This window comes from Leptonotus elevatus, chromosome 13 (genome assembly GCF_054856555.1).
Source record: "Leptonotus elevatus isolate MCC_2025b chromosome 13, RoL_Lele_1.0, whole genome shotgun sequence".
NCBI classification, from domain to species: Eukaryota; Metazoa; Chordata; class Actinopteri; order Syngnathiformes; family Syngnathidae; genus Leptonotus; species Leptonotus elevatus.
Window position 1 is genome coordinate 5,205,682 of NC_141251.1, and position 12,960 is coordinate 5,218,641.

General features: G+C 40.2%; 1 protein-coding gene across 3 annotated transcripts in view; it reads left to right on the forward strand.

Moving 5' to 3' along the window:
* The window catches only part of LOC147163560 (E3 ubiquitin-protein ligase NEURL1-like), an 84,033-nt gene that overhangs the window by 66,249 nt on the left and 4,824 nt on the right, over positions 1 to 12,960 (forward strand). For all 3 annotated transcript variants that reach the window (XM_086092320.1, XM_086092319.1, XM_086092321.1), the window contains 2 exons: positions 9,316 to 9,990; positions 12,790 to 12,948. In XM_086092320.1, the coding sequence (XP_085948446.1) occupies positions 9,316 to 9,990; positions 12,790 to 12,948 (834 nt within the window). The remainder of the gene's footprint in view (positions 1 to 9,315; positions 9,991 to 12,789; positions 12,949 to 12,960) is intronic.

Sequence of the window (12,960 nt, forward strand, 5' to 3'; positions counted from 1 at the left end):
TACTATTTGAGCCACCGTTTTACTGTCGTCACTAAAGCTAGCACAGTCGACTAGCGGTTAGCACGTATACATACAGTATTCGATATATTTCATGCTTTATCAAATGGTTGTAATAAGTTTAAAGATTAGGTTTAATGTGTTTATTAAAGAATCCGGGAGGGGTAAATCTATATTTTAAAAAATTATGCAGCTCTCAATATTAGCGTGTCTAAAACGTATCCCCCGCAATGAACGGGTTGCCACTGTATATTGCAAAACAGACTTTTGTTAGTTTGCAGTTTGCCAGGGTTCAGTAATATAGGTCGTATGCTACTTTCATTCCCCTCAAGTGGCGCACATGTGGGAATGTTACACATTCCTGTTGTCACAAAAAAAGTAATGTAATCCCTTTTTGTTGGGCTGCGAGTGTTTGTCTCGCAGTCCCAGAAGACCGCACCGGTTCGTTCGTACACGCATGATGGATTCCTGCCAAATTACATAAGGCCGGTAAGTCAACTGCATCTTTTGATGGATGCAAGAAACTCCGTTGGGAGTTTGTTGACTCGAGGCGGATGAGTCACTTGATCACTGACACGGTGCCAGTGGTCCGCGCGGCTGAAATCAACTCGTATCTCTTGAACTGTGGAGACGAATCGGAACGCGTCTTTTTTAGCTCTTCGGCGATGAAGGCGAAGGTGAGGATATCAGTCATTTTATTGAAACTGGAAGAGGAGATAACCTGCTATGTTCTTTTATTTTTATTTCTAGTACAGTAAATCCCAATGGTTTCGTGTATGCCTCTGGGGACCAGGCTTGAATTTTGCTTAGGAATGTTTTGGGGGGAATAAATAAAGCCTACATATACACACTTACCATCATCTCTTAAGTTTTGGCTGCTATCTTTCTATATATTAGCATAGCAACCGTTAGCATGGTTATGGTAGCATTTTAACAATCCTCATTCGAACGTTTACAATGCAGGGAAAGGTGTAATTTCCTTATCCATTTGTCTTAGAGCTTTTGTTAGTTTTTTTTTGTTTTGTTTGTTTGTGTTTTTTTTTTCTTAGCATTTTAAGAATTGTTGTTAGGGTTCAAGAATCCAGGACATGATGTCATGCCCTTTTTAAGTGCCCGTAATGCTTTGTCTTCTCAGGCTGCTATCTTGCTAAATGTTAAAATAACAATTACTAGCATCTTAGCATTTTATCTCTTCTCATTTGAAACGATACCTGAAATATTATTTACAGAGCAAAGTGTAAAATCTTGATGATCTGTTTTGGTGTTTTCAATACCGATGTTGCTATCTTGTTTTATGCTAGTATTGTAACTGTTGCGGGGTTAGCATTTTGTTGTTTGTTTTCATTTGAAAAGGACAAGATGTGAAATCCTTATTATCAAGTGCATAGAAATATATAATTTCCTGACAGATCTGTGTTGGAGATTTTGTTACTCAGTTTGCTAACTTTGCCTTAAGCATAGCAACTGTTAGCATGTTCGCATTTGAGCAATTGTTGGTTATAAGTATTTCTCAGATTATATACTGTATTGTAATATTTCAGTTCATCATGCTCACACATTCCTTACATTTTTTTTGTGTACTTTCGAGATACAGTGTGCCTCAACAGTAGTTAGTTATAAAAGTGGCCAATTTTAATTGACACTCTCTAAGAGTACTTTGTTCCTGTTATTAAAGCCACGCATGACAGGAGCAAACTGTGGACTACTAATTGTAATGCAGTGCAGTTCTCCAACCGCAACAATAAATGCATTGTTAAATTTATATCACTTTTAAACATTTTATGGATGGAACGGTTAACGCTGTTATAAACGTTGTCCATAAACCTGTCCCTGTCTCCCATTACGATTGACAGGTCCCAACATACAATTTTACGGGGGCAACAAATCAAATCTCGGCGATGAAATGTAATGTTTCATTCAAGCTCTGCTTGCTTTTTGGTGCAGTGTCCCAATATTTCTGTGCCTTAGCGCATTCGTTTATGTTAGCGTGGGTGTAACCTCACAGAATTACATTGTGCTATTGTTGTCATATGAGCTACAAACTGGATCATACAGACAGGTGGGAGTGATATATGACAGCTTCACGTGGCACACAATCATAAACAAGGTCAATCCAACAACATTTGTTGTTCTTTGCTTCTATTTCCGTTCATTGGCGCCAGCTTGCTTATTGTTTCACGTGTCAATAAGGGATTATTTGGCTTGTCACTCATTTGTTCGGGGGATAAAAGGGTTTTAAATATAGAGAGGTCTGATACAAGATGCTCAATGAATACCGCATCGGGTCACTTTGTTGGCAGATAAGGAGAATATACTGTAATCCATTTTCATTACTGCAAGTTAGGGCTGCTGGTGAACTGGAGCCTACCACAGCTGACTGCAAGAGGCGGGATACACCATGGGCTGGTTGCCAAGCAATCGCTGGAGACATACACACAAACAACATGACATGGGAAACACTATAATGCAAACCACGTTTTATTATCCAGACCTTTGTCTTCATTATGTTGAGAACTTTACCACACCTTTTTTAATTTTGTGGCGGCATTTGCCTACCTATCCAATGGCTACTGGAAGCTTCTATTTCTTGTCAAGTCGCCTGGCTATCAGCTAATGACCAACGAGAGCTACTCAACATTTTAATGAGCTTTTTGTAAGTGTCTTTGAGTCCCGTCCAAGCTATTATTGTTGCCGTTGAAAGGTGTAGCATCATTAATGCAAAGGTTCCTGTTTTTAGTTGGTTGGGAAGATAAAGACACCCTGAAAAGCACAAATTGCTCAATTTGGCTGTGCTCCATCCCAATTCTCCAACAACAACAAAGTGTATGTTTCAGTTGTGTTGCCACGGCATGCAAAGTTGTCGATCGCGGGTGCGTTTCCAGCCAAAAGGCAAACTGCCGTCAGTGAGACGGAAAAGCAAATATGGTGTAATCATTAAGTCCTTTACCTCAGCTCTCACCCAATGGTACAAAACAACAATGAAGCATTGTTGTTGCTTTCGGTCGTGTAAACATTCAATGTCTGATCACAGCAATGAATCTTTGGAAGAATAGAGGGGGAAACAAATCTTCATTCTTTACAAGGGAGTGGACATTTAAACCTGATTAGATCTGCCAGAATTTCAAAAAGAGCCTTTTCCAAGGTCTCCAATTTAGGAAATCACCGACGCTTGTAACCTCCCCTCTGGGTCCAGAGAGAGGACACATACCGTCCTTGTTGATATCCTTTTTGGGTAAAAATCATACGGCTTGACACGTCCTGTGCAATCTTTCTGTTTTTGACTCGACGCATTGTCTCTTAAGCTTGCAGCATGTCTTCCCACCATCTCCCAAATTCCCAGAAAGTACCTTTACATGCCAAACCCACTCTCAAAGAGCTCCCCTAATTGCTGCCTACTGCTCCCTTGTGTCTCTATAATCGTGCAAAGAGCATAACGTATGAAATAGGGAAATTAGGAAAGCAGTTTAACTGTTGAACCTGACAATGTGGTAAAAGACGACGACGTGATTGAAATAATCCATGTCAAAACAACCTGTGAAAATCGACTAAAAACTGGAAAAGCTGCAAAGCCGCATGCCAGGCCAGTAGTTGGCGATGTCACTCTGCCTAGCCCGTTGTGGCGCAACATGGTATTCCATTGAAGTACTGATTTACGGACTTACCAGTGTAGTGGTAAATGGTATTTATGGTAGCGTGGCACTAGACGGCTCCCTGAGTTACAGCTGTTTTTCATACAATTTTCTTAGGTGATAGACCACGGCGCGTTCCGACTACAAATTCAACTTTTCATTGCCACTATGAAGTCCCCCCCACCCGTATGTATTTCCGAGAGTTTTGTTTCAAGTGATGTCAGGGTTTGGCCTCGATTGGTCAAAGCAAAATAAACGCCACTCGCGAGGCAGCTGCTAGGATTTGACGGGTCCTGACGGACTATCCGTGAGCCAGCGTTGAAATTATAATGAAGGTTGTCACTTTTGGACCGTAAGGGCTTTGCTGTACAAAGAAGATGCTAATCACTTTCACATGACCACAGCCTATTGTGTTTACCGACTTCTGGCCTCATCTCGTCCACAACATGTGGCACTAACCCACCACTCTACTGGATGGAGCCTGGACTTTTGTCAGTGTGCGATCATTTCCATCCTAAAAGCTCATAACATGTTTTCCCCAGTGCCTCCTCTCGCTGTCTTCCTTAATAAGCCCCCTTCCCTTTTTAGGCAACACCCCTCTGCTCCACCCTGCTCTGCTTTCTCATGACAGATGACATCACTCAACATCTCCTCTACATGTTGTCCTGGATCGGCCCCCCCAGGCATGCATACTTAGCGCAAATCCTCGCATGGATGCTGTTTAATGCAGACGGCCTTTGTGAGGTCTTCTCTGAACTGGCCCACCTCCCGCTCTGTCCGGAGAGCTCTTTAATCCCGCCGTAGCGGGCCAAAGAACAAAGTGAACCCGGGTGCATTTGGTGCTTCTAACACTTTCCAAAACATGTTTGATATTACATATTAGAATGTTAAAAGCTGCTTTGACAAGCCCCAACATTAGGTACAGTTCATTCATTTGCTCCCAAAATACATTCAATTTTAAATATGACCAGTGTCCCAAAGACGTATTTACAGTAATTTCTGGACTACAAGGCGCACCTGACTATAAGCCGCGCTAGCTAAATTTGGGGAATACTCAAGTTTGTTACACCTATAAGCCGCACCCAACTGTAAGCCGCAGGCGTTTTAATGTTATCGCACCGGGTTCCCGCTACTTTCTTTTCCATAATGAGGACGCACATTTTCTCGCTCTCATTCTGTTTCTCCTACTGTATTTGGCTTGTTTTGCTCTGCCTGACGCTCTTGCGCATCCTTTATAGTACGCCCCCTTGTGATCTGATGGATAAGCCACACTTTTGTATAAGCCGCAGAGTCGAATGCAAGTGGAAAAAAGTAGCGGCTTATAGTCCAGAAATGACTATACTTTTTTTTTTTAATGCTAGAGCATACAGAAGGCTTTGATGCAGCCTCTGAACTGAAGACTAGAGCTGTTGAAGAAATGGTAGTATTACAAAAAACAGCCAGTAGGTGGCTGGAGAGTATAAGAGATCAACCAGGGCCGTGTTGCAACAAGCTGTTTTCCCCACAGTTCTAAATAGATTTGTGAATAACGATGAGACTTAGCTATATTCTAACACTAATTGCTGCAAAACGGAAACAGATAGAAATACACATATAAGTAAATAAAACAAAATTTGTGTTTACAATTTCAAAGAAGTTTAATTGGACGTTGGTTTTCAAACATTGTATTTAACCTCATGAAAGTCATGAAATTATTTTTTGTGCTATGACGTGTTCTATTTAATTGCAGCTATCCTTTATTGAGGAAGCCTTGGTGGAGGTTGTTCTTATGTCTTCTCAGTCGGTGCTTTTGTTGGACATATTTCAATTGCGTATGTGTTGATTGTCTTGACGGCAGCTTTTTGCGTTGTCATGGCGCAGTTTATCGTTTGACTTCCTCCTCGGCCGCTTTTAGCTTCATTTTCCTTTTGCTGAAACGGGTTCTTCCAGTTTGTGGTTGTTAAACGTTCAGCAAGGGTGGAGCGAGTCTCCTTTGTTTTTTGTCTCTTCCCCAGCTGCAAAGCTCAACGAAAGCGAACGTTGACCTCGTCTGGTATGCGTTCTCATACTTGAATTGAGCTTTTCTCCTGAGATTGAGAAGCTCAAAGACCACGTCGTCGTCTTCATTGCAGTAGTACACTTAAATCTGCTTTTTCTTTACCCCAAATTTCTCTAGCCAGTCAATAGCTTCAGGCGTTTATTTAACTTGTAAGAGTAGAATTTAATTTGTCAGTATGTTTACTACTTGATCCTCTGAACAGGGCAGACGGTTACGTGTTTAACCTGCCATTGTTTTACTGTGGCTGCTTTTTTAGTGACAGACGCCCCTTAAAGGCACAGCTGTTACACTTTCACACGACTAACATTCTAATTCAACGTTCTTTCGATGCATTTGTGGATCATGTTGTTGAAAAAAAGTACACTCACTCACTTTCAATAATTATGCATTTGCACATATTACACAGCAGAATTTCTTATTGCAGACCTACTTAACAGGTGCAGGTGTACCTAATGGATTTGTGTCTACAGTTCTTGATTTGAAAATTCAGCCCGACTGAATTGCTGCTGTATGGTGAATTGAAACAAATCCAAATATAGCCCACAAAATATGTTCTCAATCTTAATCATCTTGTTTTGTAAGCAACTTTAATCTGGATCTGATCCAGATGACTTGTTTACAAAAGTTCAATTAAAAAAGTGCAGATTTGAGCGGGTGTATTTGACTTGCGTGTTTGTCTGGACTCTCTCGCTAGAAAGTCCGCGTGGGTCGCACGCCGCCGCGATGGTGTTGAAGATGCAAACACGCGCTGAATGAAGCGCAAATGCCACACGGCCAAACACTTTACATTACCTTTATTTGCTTTGTCTCTTTTGCGCTTTCGCAGGACTTAACCAGACGTAAAAATGCCAAGCATAATGGCGGGGATGGAAGTTATCTCTTTGCTGTCACGATGATAAGAGTGCTAATAATAAGACGCCCAAGCTTGCTCTTGGACACTCTTTGCAGAGGAAGTAATTGAGTTCAAGCAGTTTTATCAGCGGCCTGGCCGGAGATGTGCTGCCTCTTTGTGATAAAAGTGTGTGTGTTTGGGGGGGGGGGGGGGGGGCACAAACTGTTACATTACAATATTGTGACTCAAGTGAAAGTAAACCATAAATAACATGTCTTGAAAGGGGCAGTTTCGTATCGCAGTTTGTGTAATGCTAACTTCCTTAGCATCAGCTCTAGTTTCCAAGTTTTCAGCTATTGTTATTGCTATTAGTTTCACTTTTTTCCCCCACTTTTGTTAACAAGAGTATGAAAACCTAGAAAAAAATATATTGTTCATTTAGAACAGATATAAAATTTGTGATTTATCGTGATTTAACTAGTGAAGTCATGCGATTACTTACAAAAATAAAAAAACAAAGTAATGCTAACTTCTTTAGCATCAGCTCTAGTTTCCAAGTTTTCAGTGCAAAGCTAAACAAAACACTGGACTTTATTTCCATCATTGGTTTCAATTTCTACATTAACTCATTAACTGCCATTGACGGCTATGGACGTCAAAAATTCATTTGAACTAATGCTATTAGTTTCACATTTTTCCCACTTTTGTTAACAAGAGTATGAAAACCTAGAAATATTTTTTTTACATTTAGAACAGATATAAAATTTGTGATTAATCGTGAGTTAACTATTGAAGTCATGCGATTAATTATTATTATTTTTTAACTAATCGTCTGACGCACCTAATTTTTTTATATTTGTTTTCTTCTTTTTTTTATTAGGGTCATCAGGCGATTAAAATTCTTAATTGTAATTAATCACATGACTTCACTTGTTAACTCAAGAGTAATCACAAATTTTATATCTGTTCTGAATGTACAATAAAAAAAAAATCTTGGTTTTCATACTCTTGTTAACAAAAGTGGGAAAAAATGTGAAACTCATAGAAATAGTTCAAAGGAATTTTTTACGTCTATAGCCGTCGATGGCAGTGAATGAGTTAACATGAATACTCTAGTAAAAATGTGTTTGCAAGTACAAGTTACTGAAGTAATTATACCGGAGCAAGTATAGCTCTGCTGAATATTCAAAAGTTCTGTCCCAGACGGGAATCCCAAAATCCGACTGGGTTTGAGAGCCGCCAACATGCCACTCATCTCTTGGCCTTAAGATCCAATCAGGCTAATTTTAGCCGGAGTTTGAGGAACTCGTTCAATCAGCATGCCAGCGCGCTTCTGCTCTCACTTGTGAGCGAGCCTCCCTTACAGTTGCTACTTTGAAGTGGTCCCCATTAGACTGAGGAATGTCTATTAGTGAAAATGGAGTCCCAAGCTCATTCGTGTCCAGCGGTCGTAAAAAGCAGAAATTCGCAAAGAGGAGCACGCTAACCCGGTTGTGAGGTCATGTTTGTTATGTCAACATCAAGACTGCTGGCTGGCGACGATTACACAACATCTGAAGGCTGAACGTAAACACCTTCGTTTATACACGGGATCGTTTTCGGGGGAAGGGGGGGGGGGGGGGGTCTCGTCTCGCTTTGCTCACCAACGTCGCTCTTGGGGTTTTACATTTCGAAGTGAATATCATGCTTAAATGAATATCATTCTTTAGTTATTTTGTTTTATTCTCTTGTATATTATATGTAATGTTTTTAGTTTGAATTACAACTTTAGTTTTTATGTATTAGTAAAATATCCATGTTAATAAGAAATACTTTTTTATTTTGCACATAAAATTCGAAATAATTTTTTATTATTTTGTTAATTCCAGTATATAGTAGTATATATTGTGGTTTTGTTGATTTTTATTTTAATGTAATTTAATTTGCACATGTCGTTTAAATGTGTACATAAAATGTTACGATTAATAATTGTATATATATTTTACTATCTTGTACATAAATTGTCAAATTGAAGTTAAAATCAGTTTTTAATCAATTAAAAGTATTGTAGTTATTTTGTTTTGTAAAATGTGTATTTTAAATTATATAATTTGTTCATATTAAAATGTAATTTAATTGTAAATGAGAATTGGTTCTCCAAATTTTATCTGGTTAAGTAAAGGTTAACTAAAAAATAAATATTTTTAAATAATTCTAAAAATATTTTTTTAAATGCTGTTTTGTATGTAAATATACAGTAATTTAAAACAAATTTATTTATTAAATGTACATTATATCATAAACAAAAAATAAAATGTATTTACTAGAATTTGTTGTGTAATAATAGATGACAGTTAGATTTGTATTTTTAATGTTTTCTCTGTGTGCTTTCATTTATAATTTCTATTAAAGTGTGTGTTGTTGTTTTTACATGATTATTATTTTTTAATCATGTAAAAATATGTATTTTTTTATTTACAAAGTTAGTGTACAGTGGGGGGGGGGGCAACATGTGAGGCATATGGGCTAAGAAAATGGAAGCCAGAAAATGTCCTCCAGCTCCAATCCAGAGACGAGCCTTAAGACTCGGCACCGGAGACAGAGTGGGAGGCTCGTTCACGTCTTCTTTTCTCATGCGCGTTACATAAACCTGTTATGCATCTTCTTTTGTTCTTTAGCGTCGTTACGTAGCCGCTGACCCGCAGCTATTCAGCGCGCACTCGAATGAATGTGGGTCTTTGAATGTGCGCTTGTGCTGAAAACTGCACGCCGTGTCTTAAGAGAGTGGCAAAATCAGGATCATTGACAATCCATGTGCTGTCCTTGTGTTGTCCCCACAGAGAGTGAGACGCTATCTTCGAACGGCACAAAGGTGGCTTCCACCCGCCGTCGACTGACGTTCCATAAAAAGACTCGGACGTATCAACTTCCCGTGTCTGTGTTGGATATCTTCGAAGACGGCCCCGACGAAGACGACCACGAGGAGCACCAGTGCCCGGACCACATGCCCCAAAACTTTCAAAACTTGCGGCTGTGCTCCGAGCTCCCCGATCACCTTGAAGACGAGCTACAGGTTCACTACGTGCACGGCGTCCACGTGCGCCTGCTGGACCCTCACACGGTGGTGACGGTGCAGCATCAAGGCCCGGACAGGACGCTGGTCTTCACCAGTCGGCCTCTGGAGCACGGCGAGATCGTCTCCGTCATATTGCAGAGCGACGGGCCGGCCGAGCTGTCTTACGGCGTGACGACCTGCGACCCGGCCACGCTCAAGCCGCAGGAAATGCCGACCGACCTGACGTGGCTGCAGGACCGCTTGGAGTTCTGGGCCCTGGACCACTTGTCTGCGGCGTTGATGGATGAAGACGTCTTGAGCTTCGAGGTGAGCGCTGCCGGCGAGGTCGTCGCGAGCCGCAATGGCGTCGGCCTGGAGGTGCGGCTGCACGTGGACAACTCCAGACCGCTGTGGATGTTCTTCGCGCCGCAGAAAAACATCACGCAACTCAGGATTTTTGGTATGTTCGCTTCATCTTCCTTCCTTGATAGGTGGGATAGACCGATTATCGGCCCGGGCTGATTGTCGGTGCCGATATTTGGCATTTTGACGAAATGACATCGGAAGGCCGACAAAGCTACTATATTATTATATCAGAGCGGCGAATACTTGCAAACTTTGGGTTCTCGTCAGGGTTTGCAAAGAGTTGCAAAAGGTTGCAAAGATGCTCGCAGACAGTTTTTACTTGTCGCAAACCGTTTTCCTTGTTGCAAGGAAATTGTGACCATGTTTGGACAATTTTTCACTGTCTGCGAACTAGAGCTGTAATCGATTATCCGATTATTTTAATAATCGAGTAATCGTTTGGAGCCATTTTTAAATTTTAAATTGTCCAAATCTTCTGATTTCAGCATACCAGCAGTAATAGTATTTTGTTTTTACTTCTTTTTTTTTTCAAATTCTGTTTTAATTAATTTTTAGATTTGATTTTTTTGTATTTATTTTTTTTGTCTTATTTTTGTTATTTTATTTATTTAGTTATTTTTGTTAGTTTTTTATTAGTTTTAGTTTTTGGTAAAAAGGTTAATTTCAGTTATTATTAGTTTTAGTTTTACTCGATTAATCGACAAATAATTGATTATCAAATTAATCAACAACTATTCGAGTCATTTGGAGCCATTTTTTTAATAAAAAATTGTCCAATTGATTTCAGCATATCAGCAGTAATAGTATTTTGATTTGACTTTTTTTGTTGTTGTCCAAATTCAGTTGAGTTTTTATTACTTTTAGTTTTTTTAATTATTATTAGAGCTGTCACAATCGATTAATCGACAAGTAATTTATTATCAGATTAATCAACAACAATTTTAGTAATTGAGTAATAATTTGTAGCAATTTTTTATTTAAAATTGTCCAAATCCTCTCATTTCAGCATATCAACAGCAATTGTTGACTGATTTTTGCAGTCCTTAATGAAAGAAGACATTTGCAAACATCTGTTTTTACTTTAGAAAACATAACATGGCACAACATCAATCCCCCTCCAATATCGGTTATCGGCCTCCTTGACTACTAATAATCGGTATCGGGCCGTCGGTGTCTGGAAAAGACATATCAGTCTATCACATACGGTTGTAAAGTGCTAAAGAATTTTTGGAAGATTTCTGGAAAATTTGCGGTATATTTCCATGGCAAGATAAAGGACCTCCAAGCCATTTTGGCCTTCTCCCTCTGCTTTTGACTGAAATTGGCATCAAAGTGCCCTCGGGCTCGCATTTTGAACATCACAGCTCACATACTGTTCAATACCATTAGCGATAGTACAATATCGTGTTGATGGCGTAAATAGACGATTGCAGAGTACTGCTTTTCCCCGAAGAACATTCAGCCGCATCACAAGAGCGTCGTCATGTGTATTCATTCATCAGCGCTTAGGAGGTTATTCCTGTCAGGCTCGCCCCCCCGCTGCCGCCACTGTAATTTATCAGGAGGAGGTTATCTCATAATAGCTCTTTACCATGCCCACCATATGCATTATTAAATGTAATTGCGCTGCGGATGGAGGTGGCGGGCGTCCGCCCACCGAGCGTCCCCTTGGCAGGACGCGGCTCCTCTCCACTTCCTCCGTTCTCGCTCCCCGCCTCCGTTCTTCGGGCTCATCCTGTGAGACGTTTTCCCACTCCAGCTGCGGGAAGGAAGGCGGTGGGGCGGCGGGACGCGTCTCCGCTCGCCCACACGCTGGGGGCACGGTAACCACCGGTTGCCGTGGAAACGTGTCGCCAACGAGGCGAGCGACAGTTATGTCACGACTGGGTGTCGCCGAGCCCGTCAAACGGAGCAGATGGGACCACGTTGCGCCCACGCCATCCTCCAGTTTAGATTGCATTCGTTTAATGCGGAATATTGTAAAATTGTTGAGTCTGTGGCGGGAATCCTGGTACATTCACAAGTTTGTAATTTTTTGGGTTAAGCCAAAACCTTGTCTAATATAAAGGTATTGCTTTTGTGCCATCTTGTGGTATCTTGGTGCCAAGAAAGTATGGTGAAGTGAGGGGAGGAGCTTAATTTAGTCAGGCCATGTGTTTGGCATAAATTTTATGCTTGCAATTATTTGTAGAGATAGACCGATATGTTTTTTTCAGGGCCGATACTGATACCGATTATTAGTAGTCAAGGACGCCGATAACCGATATTAATTTTCACTAAAAGAGAAAATATTGGCAAGAAAAAATCATTCACTGCCATTGACGGCTATAAACGACAAAAATTAATTTAACTATTTCTGTTAGTTAAACATTTTTTTCCACTTTTGTTAACAATAGTATGAAAACCTAGAATTGTTTTCATTGTACATTTAGAACAGCTATGAAATTTGTGAAGTCATGCGATTAATTACGATTAAAAACTTTTAATCGCTTGACGGTTCGAATTTTGTAATAATCTTTTCTTCTTTTTTTTTAACTGATTCACTGCCATTGACGGCTATAAACGTCCAAAATTAATTTGAACTATTTCAACATTTTTTTCCCACTTTTGTTAACAAGACTATGAAAACCTAGAATTTTTTTATTGTGATTAATCCTGAGTTAACTAGGGAAGTCATGTAGTTAATAACAATAATAACAATAAAAAAAAATAAAAAATCATAATCGATTGCTTGTCGTTGAATCGATTAATCTTGACAGCTCTTCTGCCAGCCCAGTTCAAATAGATCTTTGACGTCTATATCCGTCAGTGGCAGAGAAAAGTCCACAAATGTGATTTAGTCATGTTTAAATGTATCGTTCTGTTGTGATCCTCAAGCCTTCTCTATTGGCAGGCTCGGACGCCCAAGGCCCCTTGAGATCTCCCTCATACGCCGTCCCTTCTTTCCCGAGATCGCCCTTGTCCATGACCAAGACACCCGCAACCAACACGCCAAAAGAGTCCAACATTACCGTCGACAGAATCCTCAACTCCAGCCGGGTTTCCTCCACAGGTTTGTCCAAAC